This window comes from Salmo salar, chromosome ssa18, assembly GCF_905237065.1.
Source record: "Salmo salar chromosome ssa18, Ssal_v3.1, whole genome shotgun sequence".
NCBI lineage: Eukaryota > Metazoa > Chordata > Actinopteri > Salmoniformes > Salmonidae > Salmo > Salmo salar.
The window spans coordinates 76,561,489-76,578,756 of NC_059459.1; the positions used below are offsets into that span (position 1 = coordinate 76,561,489).

The following is a 17,268-nucleotide window of genomic DNA, read 5'->3' on the forward strand; positions in this document are numbered from 1 at the left end:
GACCCAGTGCTATATTAACCAGACCATCCCCTGGCACAGTGCTATATTAACCAGACCATCCCCTGGTACAGTGCTATATTAACCAGACCATCCTCTAGCACAGTGCTATATTAACCAGACCATCCCCTGGCATGGCACAGTGCTATATTAACCAGACCATCCCCTGGTACAGTGCTATATTAACCAGACCATCCCCTGGCACAGTGCTATATTAACCAGACCATCCACTGGCATGGCACAGTGCTATATTAACCAGACCATCCCCTGGCATGACACAGTGCTATATTAACCAGACCATCCTCTAGCATGACACAGTGCTATATTAACCAGACCATCCTCTAGCATGACACAGTGCTATATTAACCAGACCATCCCCTGGCATGACACAGTGCTATATTAACCAGACCATCCCCTGGCACAGTGCTATATTAACCAGACCATCCCCTGGCACAGTGCTATATTAACCAGACCATCCTCTAGCATGGCACAGTGCTATATTAACCAGACCATCCTCTAGCATGACACAGTGCTATATTAACCAGACCATCCCCTGGCATGACACAGTGCTATATTAACCAGACCATCCCCTGGCACAGTGCTATATTAACCAGACCATCCCCTGGCACAGTGCTATATTAACCAGACCATCCCCTGGCACAGTGCTATATTAACCAGACCATCCCCTGGCACAGTGCTATATTAACCAGACCATCCCCTGGCATGGCACAGTGCTATATTAACTAGACCATCCTCTAGCATGGCACAGTGCTATATTAACCAGACCATCCCCTGGCACAGTGCTATATTAACCAGACCATCCCCTGGCACAGTGCTATATCAACCAGACCATCCCCTGGCATGACACAGTGTTATATTAACCAGACCATCCCCTGGCATGGCACAGTGCTATATTAACCAGACCATCCCCTGGCATGACACAGTGCTATATTAACCAGACCATCCCCTGGCATGGGACAGTGCTATATTAACCAGACCATCCCCTGGCATGGCACAGTGCTATATTAACCAGACCATCCCCTGGCATTACACAGTGCTATATTAACCAGACCATCCCCTGGCATGGCACAGTGCTATATTAACCAGACCATCCCCTGGCATGGCACAGTGCTATATTAACCAGACCATCCCCTGGCACAGTGCTATATTAACCAGACCATCCCCTGGCATGGCACAGTGCTATATTAACCAGACCATCCCCTGGCATGGCACAGTGCTATATTAACCAGACCATCCTCTAGCATGGCACAGTGCTATATTAACACAGACCATCCCCTGGCATGACACAGTGCTATATTAACCAGACCATCCCCTGGCATGACAAAGTGCTATATTAACCAGACCATCCCCTGGCACAGTGCTATATTAACCAGATCATCCCCTGGCATGGTACAGTGCTATATTAACCAGACCATCCCCTGGCATGGCACAGTGCTATATTAACCAGACCATCCTCTAGCATGGCACAGTGCTATATTAACCAGACCATCCCCTGGCATGGCACAGTGCTATATTAACCAGACCATCCCCTGGCACAGTGCTATATTAACACAGACCATCCCCTGGCATGACCCAGTGCTATATTAACCAGACCATCCTCTAGCATGGCACAGTGCTATATTAACCAGACCATCCCCTGGCATGACCCAGTGTTATATTAACCAGACCATCCTCTAGCATGGCACAGTGCTATATTAACCAGACCATCCTCTAGCACAGTGCTATATTAACCAGACCATCCCCTGGCATGACACAGTGCTATATTAACCAGACCATCCTCTAGCATGGCACAGTGCTATATTAACCAGACCATCCTCTAGCATGGCACAGTGCTATATTAACCAGACTATCCTCTAGCATGACACAGTGCTATATTAACCAGACCATCCTCTAGCATGGCACAGTGCTATATTAACCAGACCATCCCCTGGCACAGTGCTATATTAACCAGACCATCCCCTGGCATGACACAGTGCTATATTAACCAGACCATCCCCTGGCATGACACAGTGCTATATTAACCAGACCATCCCCTGGCATGACACAGTGCTATATTAACCAGACCATCCCCTGGCATGACACAGTGCTATATTAACCAGACCATCCTCTAGCATGGCACAGTGCTATATTAACCAGACCATCCTCTAGCATGACACAGTGCTATATTAACCAGACCATCCTCTAGCATGGCACAGTGCTATATTAACCAGACCATCCCCTGGCATGGCACAGTGCTATATCAACCAGACCATCCCCTGGCATGGCACAGTGCTATATTAACCAGACCATCCCCTGGCACAGTGCTATATTAACCAGACCATCCCCTGGCATGACACAGTGCTATATTAACCAGACCATCCCCTGGCATGACACAGTGCTATATTAACCAGACCATCCCCTGGCACAGTGCTATATTAACCAGACCATCCCCTGGCATGGCACAGTGCTATATTAACCAGACCATCCCCTGGCATGGCACAGTGCTATATTAACCAGACCATCCCCTGGCATGACACAGTGCTATATTAACCAGACCATCCCCTGGCATGGCACAGTGCTATATTAACCAGACCATCCCCTGGCATGGTACAGTGCTATATTAACCAGACCATCCCCTGGCATGGCACAGTGCTATATTAACCAGACCATCCCCTGGCCTGGTACAGTGCTATATTAACCAGACCATCCCCTGGCATGACACAGTGCTATATTAACCAGACCATCCCCTGGCATGACACAGTGCTATATTAACCAGACCATCCCCTGGCATGGCACAGTGCTATATTAACCAGACCATCCCCTGGCATGGCACAGTGCTATATTAACCAGACCATCCCCTGGCATGGCACAGTGCTATATTAACCAGACCATCCCCTGGCCTGGTACAGTGCTATATTAACCAGACCATCCCCTGGCATGACACAGTGCTATATTAACACAGACCATCCCCTGGCATGACACAGTGCTATATTAACCAGACCATCCTCTAGCATGGCACAGTGCTATATTAACCAGACCATCCTCTAGCACAGTGCTATATTAACCAGACCATCCCCTGGCATGACACAGTGCTATATTAACCAGACCATCCTCTAGCATGGCACAGTGCTATATTAACCAGACCATCCTCTAGCATGACACAGTGCTATATTAACCAGACCATCCTCTAGCATGGCACAGTGCTATATTAACCAGACCATCCCCTGGCATGGCACAGTGCTATATCAACCAGACCATCCCCTGGCATGGCACAGTGCTATATTAACCAGACCATCCCCTGGCACAGTGCTATATTAACCAGACCATCCCCTGGCATGACACAGTGCTATATTAACCAGACCATCCCCTGGCATGACACAGTGCTATATTAACCAGACCATCCCCTGGCACAGTGCTATATTAACCAGACCATCCCCTGGCATGGCACAGTGCTATATTAACCAGACCATCCCCTGGCATGGCACAGTGCTATATTAACCAGACCATCCCCTGGCATGGTACAGTGCTATATTAACCAGACCATCCCCTGGCATGGCACAGTGCTATATTAACCAGACCATCCCCTGGCCTGGTACAGTGCTATATTAACCAGACCATCCCCTGGCATGACACAGTGCTATATTAACCAGACCATCCCCTGGCACAGTGCTATATTAACCAGACCATCCCCTGGCATGACACAGTGCTATATTAACACAGACCATCCCCTGGCATGGCACAGTGCTATATTAACCAGACCATCCCCTGGCATGGCACAGTGCTATATTAACCAGACCATCCCCTGGCACAGTGCTATATTAACCAGATCATCCCCTGGCATGGCACAGTGCTATATTAACCAGACCATCCCCTGGCATGGCACAGTGCTATATTAACCAGACCATCCCCTGGCATGGCACAGTGCTATATTAACCAGACCATCCCCTGGCATGGCACAGTGCTATATTAACCAGACCATCCTCTAGCATGGCACAGTGCTATATTAACACAGACCATCCCCTGGCATGACACAGTGCTATATTAACCAGACCATCCCCTGGCATGACAAAGTGCTATATTAACCAGACCATCCCCTGGCATGGTACAGTGCTATATTAACCAGACCATCCCCTGGCATGGCACAGTGCTATATTAACCAGACCATCCTCTAGCATGGCACAGTGCTATATTAACCAGACCATCCCCTGGCATGGCACAGTGCTATATTAACCAGACCATCCCCTGGCACAGTGCTATATTAACCAGACCATCCCCTGGCATGACACAGTGCTATATTAACCAGACCATCCCCTGGCATGGCACAGTGCTATATTAACCAGACCATCCTCTAGCATGACACAGTGCTATATTAACCAGACCATCCCCTGGCATGACCCAGTGTTATATTAACCAGACCATCCCCTGGCACAGTGCTATATTAACACAGACCATCCCCTGGCATGACCCAGTGCTATATTAACCAGACCATCCTCTAGCATGGCACAGTGCTATATTAACCAGACCATCCCCTGGCATGACCCAGTGTTATATTAACCAGACCATCCTCTAGCATGGCACAGTGCTATATTAACCAGACCATCCTCTAGCACAGTGCTATATTAACCAGACCATCCCCTGGCATGACACAGTGCTATATTAACCAGACCATCCTCTAGCATGGCACAGTGCTATATTAACCAGACCATCCTCTAGCATGGCACAGTGCTATATTAACCAGACTATCCTCTAGCATGACACAGTGCTATATTAACCAGACCATCCTCTAGCATGGCACAGTGCTATATTAACCAGACCATCCCCTGGCACAGTGCTATATTAACCAGACCATCCCCTGGCATGACACAGTGCTATATTAACCAGACCATCCCCTGGCATGACACAGTGCTATATTAACCAGACCATCCCCTGGCATGACACAGTGCTATATTAACCAGACCATCCCCTGGCATGACACAGTGCTATATTAACCAGACCATCCTCTAGCATGGCACAGTGCTATATTAACCAGACCATCCTCTAGCATGACACAGTGCTATATTAACCAGACCATCCTCTAGCATGGCACAGTGCTATATTAACCAGACCATCCCCTGGCATGGCACAGTGCTATATCAACCAGACCATCCCCTGGCATGGCACAGTGCTATATTAACCAGACCATCCCCTGGCACAGTGCTATATTAACCAGACCATCCCCTGGCGTGACACAGTGCTATATTAACCAGACCATCCCCTGGCATGACACAGTGCTATATTAACCAGACCATCCCCTGGCACAGTGCTATATTAACCAGACCATCCCCTGGCATGGCACAGTGCTATATTAACCAGACCATCCCCTGGCATGGCACAGTGCTATATTAACCAGACCATCCCCTGGCATGACACAGTGCTATATTAACCAGACCATCCCCTGGCATGGCACAGTGCTATATTAACCAGACCATCCCCTGGCATGGTACAGTGCTATATTAACCAGACCATCCCCTGGCATGGCACAGTGCTATATTAACCAGACCATCCCCTGGCCTGGTACAGTGCTATATTAACCAGACCATCCCCTGGCATGACACAGTGCTATATTAACCAGACCATCCCCTGGCATGACACAGTGCTATATTAACACAGACCATCCCCTGGCATGACACAGTGCTATATTAACCAGACCATCCTCTAGCATGGCACAGTGCTATATTAACCAGACCATCCTCTAGCACAGTGCTATATTAACCAGACCATCCCCTGGCATGACACAGTGCTATATTAACCAGACCATCCTCTAGCATGGCACAGTGCTATATTAACCAGACCATCCTCTAGCATGGCACAGTGCTATATTAACCAGACTATCCTCTAGCATGACACAGTGCTATATTAACCAGACCATCCTCTAGCATGGCACAGTGCTATATTAACCAGACCATCCCCTGGCACAGTGCTATATTAACCAGACCATCCCCTGGCATGACACAGTGCTATATTAACCAGACCATCCCCTGGCATGACACAGTGCTATATTAACCAGACCATCCCCTGGCATGACACAGTGCTATATTAACCAGACCATCCCCTGGCATGACACAGTGCTATATTAACCAGACCATCCTCTAGCATGGCACAGTGCTATATTAACCAGACCATCCTCTAGCATGACACAGTGCTATATTAACCAGACCATCCTCTAGCATGGCACAGTGCTATATTAACCAGACCATCCCCTGGCATGGCACAGTGCTATATTAACCAGACCATCCCCTGGCATGGCACAGTGCTATATCAACCAGACCATCCCCTGGCATGACACAGTGCTATATTAACCAGACCATCCCCTGGCACAGTGCTATATTAACCAGACCATCCCCTGGCATGACACAGTGCTATATTAACCAGACCATCCCCTGGCATGACACAGTGCTATATTAACCAGACCATCCCCTGGCACAGTGCTATATTAACCAGACCATCCCCTGGCATGGCACAGTGCTATATTAACCAGACCATCCCCTGGCATGGCACAGTGCTATATTAACCAGACCATCCCCTGGCATGGTACAGTGCTATATTAACCAGACCATCCCCTGGCATGGCACAGTGCTATATTAACCAGACCATCCCCTGGCCTGGTACAGTGCTATATTAACCAGACCATCCCCTGGCATGACACAGTGCTATATTAACCAGACCATCCCCTGGCATGACACAGTGCTATATTAACACAGACCATCCCCTGGCATGGCACAGTGCTATATTAACCAGACCATCCCCTGGCATGGCACAGTGCTATATTAACCAGACCATCCCCTGGCACAGTGCTATATTAACCAGATCATCCCCTGGCATGGCACAGTGCTATATTAACCAGACCATCCCCTGGCATGGCACAGTGCTATATTAACCAGACCATCCCCTGGCATGGCACAGTGCTATATTAACCAGACCATCCCCTGGCACAGTGCTATATTAACCAGATCATCCCCTGGCATGGCACAGTGCTATATTAACCAGACCATCCCCTGGCATGGCACAGTGCTATATTAACCAGATCATCCCCTGGCATGACACAGTGCTATATTAACCAGACCATCCCCTGGCATGGCACAGTGCTATATTAACCAGACCATCCCCTGGCATGGCACAGTGCTATATTAACCAGACCATCCCCTGGCATGGCACAGTGCTATATTAACCAGACCATCCTCTAGCATGGCACAGTGCTATATTAACCAGACCATCCCCTGGCATGGCACAGTGCTATATTAACCAGACCATCCCCTGGCATGACACAGTGCTATATTAACCAGACCATCCCCTGGCATAGCACAGTGCTATATTAACCAGACCATCCTCTAGCATCACACAGTGCTATATTAACCAGACCATCCCCTGGCACAGTGCTATATTAACCAGACCATCCCCTGGCACAGTGCTATATTAACCAGACCATCCCCTGGCACAGTGCTATATTAACCAGACCATCCCCTGGCATGGCACAGTGCTATATTAACCAGACCATCCCCTGGCATGGCACAGTGCTATATTAACCAGACCATCCCCTGGCATGGCACAGTGCTATATTAACCAGACCATCCCCTGGCATGAGACAGTGCTATATTAACCAGACCATCCCCTGGCACAGTGCTATATTAACCAAACCATCCCCTGGCATGGCACAGTGCTATATTAACCAGACCATCCCCTGGCATGGCACAGTGCTATATTAACCAGACCATCCCCTGGCATGGCACAGTGCTATATTAACCAGACCATCCCCTGGCATGACACAGTGCTATATTAACCAGACCATCCCCTGGCATGACCCAGTGCTATATTAACACAGACCATCCCCTGGCATGGCACAGTGCTATATTAACCAGACCATCCCCTGGCATGACACAGTGCTATATTAACCAGACCATCCTCTAGCATGGCACAGTGCTATATTAACCAGACCATCCCCTGGCATGACACAGTGCTATATTAACCAGACCATCCTCTAGCATGGCACAGTGCTATATTAACCAGACCATCCCCTGGCATGACACAGTGCTATATTAACCAGACCATCCCCTGGCATGGCACAGTGCTATATTAACCAGACCATCCCCTGGCACAGTGCTATATTAACCAGACCATCCCCTGGCATGGCACAGTGCTATATTAACCAGACCATCCCCTGGCATGACACAGTGCTATATTAACCAGACCATCCCCTGGTATGGCACAGTGCTATATTAACCAGACCATCCTCTAGCATGGCACAGTGCTATATTAACCAGAACATCCCCTGGCATAGCACAGTGCTATATTAACCAGACCATCCCCTGGCATGACACAGTGCTATATTAACCAGACCATCCCCTGGCATGGCACAGTGCTATATTAACCAGACCATCCCCTGGCATGGCACAGTGCTATATTAACCAGACCATCCCCTGGTACAGTGCTATATTAACCAGACCATCCCCTGGCATGGCACAGTGCTATATTAACCAGACCATCCCCTGGCACAGTGCTATATTAACCAGACCATCCCCTGGCCTGGTACAGTGCTATATTAACCAGACCATCCCCTGGCATGGCACAGTGCTATATTAACCAGACCATCCCCTGGCATGGCACAGTGCTATATTAACCAGACCATCCCCTGGCACAGTGCTATATTAACCAGACCATCCCCTGGCATGGCACAGTGCTATATTAACCAGACCATCCTCTAGCATGACACAGTGCTATATTAACCAGACCATCCTCTAGCATGACACAGTGCTATATTAACCAGACCATCCTCTAGCATGGCACAGTGCTATATTAACACAGACCATCCTCTAGCATGGCACAGTGCTATAAGAGCACACTACTGTAAAGAGAGATGGTATTGGCCCAGGGTGGAAAGTCAGAATACTAGACATTGAGGACCATGAAAGTGATGCAACCTCTGCCAGCGTGTGTACATGGAACAGTAATGGTGCATCCTCATGCAGAGTCAACAGGACTTACGGGATCAAAGAGAGAACACAGCAAAGATGGCATCAAGGCCAGCGGTGGCTACTTTGAAGAATCTCAAAAATATATAATTTTTTGGTTGAACACTTTTTTGCTTACTACATTATTCCATGTGTTATTTCATAGTTTTGATGTCTTCACTATTATTCTACAACGTAGAAAATAGTAAAAATAAAGAAAAACCCTTGAATGAGTAGGTGTGTCCAAACCTTTGACAGGCACTGTATTTATCAAAGAATTGGCGAGGGCACTAGAACAGTCTGCAGCACCCGACCTCACCCTACTAGAATCTGAAGTCAAATGTCTACTGTTTGCTGATGATCTGGTGCTTCCGTCCCCAACCAAGGAGGGCCTACAGCAGCACCTAGATCTTCTACACAGATTCTGTCAGACTTAGGCCATAACAAAATTGTCTGAGAGTCCTTGAAGTGCCTTTTGTCACACTGCAAGCGGGCTGACATGTGCCTTTTACTGAGGAGTGGCTTCCGTCTGGCCACTCTACCATAAAGGCCTGATTGGTGGAGTGCTGCAGAGACGGTTGTCCTTCTGGAAGGTTCTCCCATCTCCACAGAGGAACTCTAGAGCTCTGTCAGAGTGAGAATGACCATCGGGTTCTGGGTCACCTCCCTGACCAAGGCCCTTCTCCTCCGATTGCTCAGTTTGGCCGCGCGGCCAGCTCTAGGAAGAGTCTTCGTGGTTCAAAACTTCTTCCATTTAAGAATGATGGAGGCCACTGTGTTCTTGGGGACCTTCAATGCTGCAGAATGCTTTTTTGTACCCTTCCTCAGATCTGTGCCTCGACACAATCTTGTCTCGGAGCTCAACAGGCAATTCCTTCGACCTCATGGCTTGGTTTTTACTCTGCCATGCAACGTTAACTGTGGGACTTTATATAGACATGGTGTGCCTTTCAGAATCATGTCCAATCAATTGAATTTACTACAGGTCAATTTCGAGTCTCATACATTTTATAATAAGGCTGTTAGGTAGCAAAACTTGGAAAAAGTCAAGGAGACAGAATTTTTTCCCAATTTACTGTACATGTACTATACATACCTATTGATATGGTCCATACAGCTGCTATCTTCATCATGTACTATACATACCTATTGATATGGTCCATACAGCTGCTATCTTCATCATGTACTATACATACCTATTGATATGGTCCATACAGCTGCTATCTTCATCATGTACTATACATACCTATTGATATGGTCCATACAGCTGCTATCTTCATCATGTACTATACATACCTATTGATATGGTCCATACAGCTGCTATCTTCATCATGTACTATACATACCTATTGATATGGTCCATACAGCTGCTATCTTCATCATGTACTATACATACCTATTGATATGGTCCATACAGCTGCTATCTTCATCATGGCCTTGGTTCTAGAGTTGAAGCGGCTGTGTTCAATGGGATTCCTTATAGCCACATATCGATCCAGAGATATAGCACACAGATGCATAATAGACGCTGTGGAGAAGAGGACATCCAGGTAGATCCAGATAGGACACAGAGCACTGGGCAGGGGCCACGCATAGTCTGGATGGAGAGAGAGAGGGAGAGGGGAAGAGAGATGGGGAGAGGAGGGGGAGAGAGAGGGGGAGAGGAGGGGAGAGAGGGAGCGGGAGAGGGGGAGAGAGAGATGGAGGGGAGGGAGGAGAGGGGGAGAGGAGGGGGAGAGAAGGGGAGAGGGAGAGAGAGGGGAGGGAGGGGAGAGAGAGGGGGAGAGGAGGGGAGAGAGAGAGGGAGAGAGAGGGAGAGGGGGAGAGAGAAAGAGGGAGAGGAGGGAGAGAGAGAGGGAGGGGGGAGAGAGAAAGAGGGAGAGGAGGGAGAGAGAGAGAGACAGAGAGAGAGAAAGAGGGGGAGAGAGAAAGGGACAGGAGGGAGAGAGAGGTTGAAGGGCAGGTTAGATATATACAGGTATATCTGGATAGGACACAGAGTGCTAGGCAGAAGAGGTGAAAGAGAGAGAGAGCAGGAGGGATAGCTGAGACACAAAGATAATTTCACTTTAAGATACAGGTGGCTTCACGGGACTTTCCCAATTTTCTCCTCCTACGCTCCCCCTCTCTTCCTCCCCTCCCTTCATCGCTCTTTCTTTCTTTCATTCCTGGCTTCAGAGCTCAAGCATTCCAATTCTGTCTTCACAGCTGAATGGGAATCAAGGAGAACCTAATGGTGTGACAAGTGTGTGTGAGAAAGTGCAGTGGTGCCTCTGCCTATACCTGACCACTATGGTGCCCTCAATGGTCTCAACTTACTGTTGTCAGATAGGATATTGGAATACACAATGTGCAATTTAGAAATGTGGAAGCATATCAGCAGTTTTCCTTTATTTACGTCAGTCACTGACAGTCGATCAATTAGCCATGTCAGCCAACGTTTTATAGATGGATAGGTAAAATAGTCTAGTATATAAACCTTGTAACAGTTTATAGATGGCTAGGTAAAATAGTCTAGCATATAAACCTTGTAACATTTTATAGAATGATAGGTAAAATAGTCTAGCATATAAACCTTGTAACATTTTATAGAATGATAGGTAAAATAGTCTAGCATATAAACCTTGTAACATTTTATAGAATGATAGGTAAAATAGTCTAGCATATAAACCTTGTAACATTTTATAGAATGATAGGTAAAATAGTCTAGCATATAAACCTTGTAACATTTTATAGAATGATAGGTAAAATAGTCTAGCATATAAACCTTGTAACATTTTATAGAATGCTAGGTAAAATAGTCTAGTATATAAACCTTGTAACATTTTATAGAATGCTAGGTAAAATAGTCTAGCATATAAACCTTGTAACATTGTATAGATGGATAGGTAAAATAGTCTAGCATATAAACCTTGTAACAGTTTATAGAATGCTAGGTAAAATAGTCTAGTATATAAACCTTGTAACATTTTATAGAATGATAGGTAAAATAGTCTAGCATATAAACCTTGTAACATTTTATAGAATGCTAGGTAAAATAGTCTAGCATATAAACCTTGTAACATTAATAGCCAAATTACTGATCGGGCATGCAAAGGCACGTGCCCAGGGGCCCTGACCTCCAGGGGCCCTGACCTCCAGGGGGTTTCCATAAATGTTTTAAGTCACTCTCACTCACATACCAACCAAATCTCTCTTAGTGCAACCAAACACTAAAGACCTGTGTGTGTGTGTGTGTGTGTGTGTGTGTGTGTGTGTGTGTGTGTGTGTGTGTGTGTGTGTGTGTGTGTGTGTGTGTGTGTGTGTGTGTGTGTGTGAGTGGGATTATGGGGATAAAAGGTGATGATCTTCTATTCTCTGGATTATAATGCACAGCTGTTGTTTGAGATAAACCACAGAGAGGGAGAAATAAAACCCCTTAAATTGAATTGAATTGAGAGAGAGAGAGAGAGAGAGAGAGAGAGAGAGAGAGAGAGAGAGAGAGAGAGAGAGAGAGAGAGAGAGAGAGAGAGAGCAAAAAAAGAGAGAGAGAAAAAGAGAGAGAGAGAAAGAGAGAGACATGGACACACTGCTAGAGATGACAAGGGACAGATTATGGAATGAGAACACACACACACAAATATAAATGAATATACTGTACGTGCCTGAGTTATCAAATAAACACCTGTATAATGAGATAATCCTGTTTAAATACAATTAAATAAAAACAACATACAATATTTATTTAATTGCATTTAAAAGGTTCATGCATGATGAGACATCTTTCTCATTTAATTAATCACCTACCTACCTACCTACCTCTCTCTCTCTCTCTCTCTCTCTCTCTCTCTCATCCCATTCCCTCTTTGTCTCTCTCTCCGTCTTTGTCTCTCTCTGTCTGCCTTCCTTACTAATTTATTCCTCTAAAATATACATTTTCCCTCCAGTCCATCCCTCTCCCTCTGACCAGTCCCCTCCATATTATGCCAGGGCAAATTTGACCAATCACCGCATGATTACCGCATAAAACTGACCAATCATCGCACCTTCACTACATAACCTTGTCAGCCCATTTTCGTGACAAATAGGACAACAACATTGCATATTGCCATGCAAAATGTCAGAATTACAGCAAGTATTTTTGACTGCAAATGTCTGAGAAAAAAAACCTAGCAACTCAGAGAAATCCTGGAGGGACTGTGACATACAGATAACTACCAAAATGAAGGAAACCCCAGCATATGTATACAGTAGGTAACTGCTAAAATGAAGGAAACCCCCAGCATCTTAATACAGTAGGGAAGTGCCAAAATGAAGGAAACCCCAGCATCTTAATACAGTAGGTAATTGCCAAGATGAAGGAACCCCCAGCATCTTAATAGGGTGTTGGGTCACCACGAGCCAGAACAACTTCAGTGCACCTTGGCATAGATTCTACAAGTGTCTGGAACTCTATTGGAGAGATGCAACACCATTCTTCCACGATAAATTTTATCATTTGGTGCTCAACTGCGTTGAGATTTGGTGACTGAGACACACACACACACACACACACACACACACACACACACACACACACACACACACACACACACACACACACACACACATACTAACACTCATTCCCCTACAGATAATAGATTGAGCTGGTTGGAGGCAATAGCAGGGTTTACAGAGGAACAGATAACATTTAACCAAGCACTGTATTGGTGAATTATATTAATCATATATTGACTGCATCCATCTATTCTGCCAACAATACTGCACTAAACATAATGGGATTTTGAGTGAAACAGAACCTTTTTAAACTTCTTATGAAGTTGGTTTTGAGGCATAAACTGTAAATTTGATATTTTGGACTGATATTCTGATTGTCGGTTTGATTCATACCTGCTAAATTGTTAAAACGGTGTCAGTTCTACTTTAACATGGGATATCTCTCCCTTGTGTTTCTATGTCTGTAATATACACAGTTCCAGAGCCGTGTGTAAATGAAATGTTTAAATCTTTATTATTATCAAGCTCCAAGCTTCAACTATATCTGACACATTGTCCAGCAGTGTGTGTGTGTCCAATGTGGGTTTTGGTATTTTCCAGGCGGAGATAATCAACCTATAGGGTTGATTGAGTCGGTCTCCAAGATCACACTGTTTGTGTGTGTAGATGTGTGTGTGTGTGTGTGTTCCTAAGTGTGTGTGTGTGTTTGTGTGTCTCCAAGGCGGTGTTTAGAGGCGGGGAAAGTGTTGATTGAGGTGGCCTCCAAGGTCACACTGTTTGATGGTGTGTGTGTGTGTGTGTGTGTGTGTGTGTGTGTGTGTGTGTGTGTGTGTGTGTGTGTGTGTGTGTGTGTGTGTGTGTGTGTGTGTGTGTGTGTAAAAGCATCTTTCCAATTTTCCTTAAAGTGCAAGTGAAGGTAATAAGCAATTGATCCTTTTGAAAACGGCTTATGTGGCATCGATATGAGTCAGAAACATTTATTCTAATATATATTATTTACAGAAACCTCATTCAACTATTTAATGAAGTTGTGTGGAGAAAGGACTGCGGGGGGGGGGGGGGTATTCTTCTCCCATGGGCAAAGAAACTCAAAAGGGGTGATGATATTAATTAACAATCATTTTTAACCCAAATGTGCTAATTGTTCAAACAGAACCGCAAGGTAGATGGATTATTTTAAATATGATATTGTACCATAAACAGATTTGGCTCATTAAGCTATACGGTCCAAAACACGATGATCCAAGCTTCTTTGAAAATAAATATAATAATATATCAAGCCTACAAGCAATACAACACTCTATTATTATGGTAGGAGATTATAATATGGTTTTAAGTACGTCAATGGATCACAAAGGAAATCACACTACAAACTATCACTCTCATGCACTTAAGGAGATCACAAATATCATGGATATATTTGAACTAGTGGATATATGGAGGTTTAATATCCTGACCTAGTGAGATATACATGGTGGAGGTTTAATATCCTGACCTAGTGAGATATACATGGAGGAGGTTTAATATCCTGACCTAGTGAGATATACATGGTGGAGGCTTAATATCCTGACCTAGTGAGATATACATGGAGGAGGTTTAATATCCTGACCTAGTGAGATATACATGGTGGAGGTTTAATATCCTGACCTAGTGAGATATACATGGTGGAGGTTTAATATCCTGACCTAGTGAGATATACATGGAGGAGGTTTAATATCCTGACCTAGTGAGATATACATGGTGGAGGTTTAATATCCTGACCTAGTGAGATATACATGGTGGAGGTTTAATATCCTGACCTAGTGAGATATACATGGTGGAGGTTTAATATCCTGACCTAGTGAGATATACATGGTGGAGGTTTAATATCCTGATCTAGTGAGATATACATGGAGGAGGTTTAATATCCTGAACTAGTGAGATATACATGGTGGAGGTTTAATATCCTGACCTAGTGAGATATTCATGGTGGAGGTTTAATAACCTGACCTAGTGAGATATACATGGTGGAGGTTTAATATCCTGACCTAGTGAGATATACATGGTGGAGGTTTAATATCCTGACCTAGTGAGATATACATGGTGGAGGTTTAATATCCTGACCTAGTGAGATATACATGGTGGAGGTTTAATATCCTGACCTAGTGAGATATACATGGTGGAGGCTTAATATCCTGACCTAGTGAGATATACATGGAGGAGGTTTAATATCCTGACCTAGTGAGATATACATGGTGGAGGTTTAATATCCTGACCTAGTGAGATATACATGGTGGAGGTTTAATATCCTGACCTAGTGAGATATACATGGTGGAGGCTTAATATCCTGACCTAGTGAGATATACATGGAGGAGGCTTAATATCCTGACCTAGTGAGATATACATGGTGGAGGTTTAATCTCCTGACCTAGTGAGATATACATGGTGGAGGTTTAATATCCTGACCTAGTGAGATATACATGGTGGAGGTTTAATATCCTGACCTAGTGAGATATACATGGTGGAGGTTTAATATCCTGACCTAGTGAGATATACATGGTGGAGGTTTAATATCCTGACCTAGTGAGATATACATGGAGGAGGGTTAATAACCTGACCTAGTGAGATATACATGGTGGAGGTTTAATATCCTGACCTAGTGAGATATACATGGTGGAGGTTTAATATCCTGACCTAGTGAGATATACATGGTGGAGGTTTAATATCCTGACCTAGTGAGATATACATGGTGGAGGTTTAATATCCTGACCTAGTGAGATATACATGGTGGAGGCTTAATATCCTGACCTAGTGAGATATACATGGTGGAGGTTTAATATCCTGACCTAGTGAGATATACATGGTGGAGGTTTAATATCCTGACCTAGTGAGATATACATGGTGGAGGCTTAATACCCTGACCTAGTGAGATATACATGGTGGAGGTTTAATATCCTGACCTAGTGAGATATTCATGGTGGAGGCTTAATTTCCTGACCTAGTGAGATATACATGGTGGAGGTTTAATATCCTGACCTAGTGAGATATACATGGTGGAGGTTTTAATATCCTGACGTAGTGAGATATTCATGGTGGAGGTTTAATATCCTGACCTAGTGAGATATACATGGTGGAGGCTTAATATCCTGACCTAGTGAGATATACATGGTGGAGGCTTAATATCCTGACCTAGTGAGATATACATGGAGGAGGTTTAATATCCTGTCCTAGTGAGATATACATGGTGGAGGTTTAATATCCTGACCTAGTGAGATATACATGGTGGAGGTTTAATATCCTGACCTAGTGAGATATACATGGTGGAGGTTTAATATCCTGACCTAGTGAGATATTCATGGTGGAGGCTTTAATATCCTGACCTAGTGAGATATACATGGTGGAGGTTTAATATCCTGACCTAGTGAGATATACATGGTGGAGGTTTAATATCCTGACCTAGTGAGATATTCATGGTGGAGGTTTAATATCCTGACCTAGTGAGATATACATGGTGGAGGCTTAATATCCTGACCTAGTGAGATATACATGGTGGAGGTTTAATATCCTGACCTAGTGAGATATACATGGTGGAGGTTTAATATCCTGACCTAGTGAGATATACATGGTGTGTCACGTCCTGACCAATATTTAGGTATTATTTCTATTATATTTGGTCAGGACGTGGCAGAGGTATATTTGTTTTGTATTATGGGGTTTTGTGTGTGGTGTAGTGGGGTGTATTAGTTTGGTATAGGTTCTAGGTTTGTTTTTCTATGTGTAGTTTTGGGTGCTGGACTCTCAATTGGAGGCAGGTGTTTCTAGTTGCCTCTGA

The 17,268-nt window shown here is 45.0% G+C and overlaps 1 protein-coding gene across 1 annotated transcript in view; it reads right to left on the reverse strand.

The window, feature by feature from the left end:
* LOC106578039 (5-hydroxytryptamine receptor 2C) overlaps positions 1-17,268 on the reverse strand; it is a 290,493-nt gene that overhangs the window by 50,666 nt on the left and 222,559 nt on the right. The window contains exon 5 of the mRNA XM_045701585.1: positions 10,378-10,578. Coding sequence (XP_045557541.1) covers positions 10,378-10,578 — 201 coding nt within the window. The remainder of the gene's footprint in view (positions 1-10,377; positions 10,579-17,268) is intronic.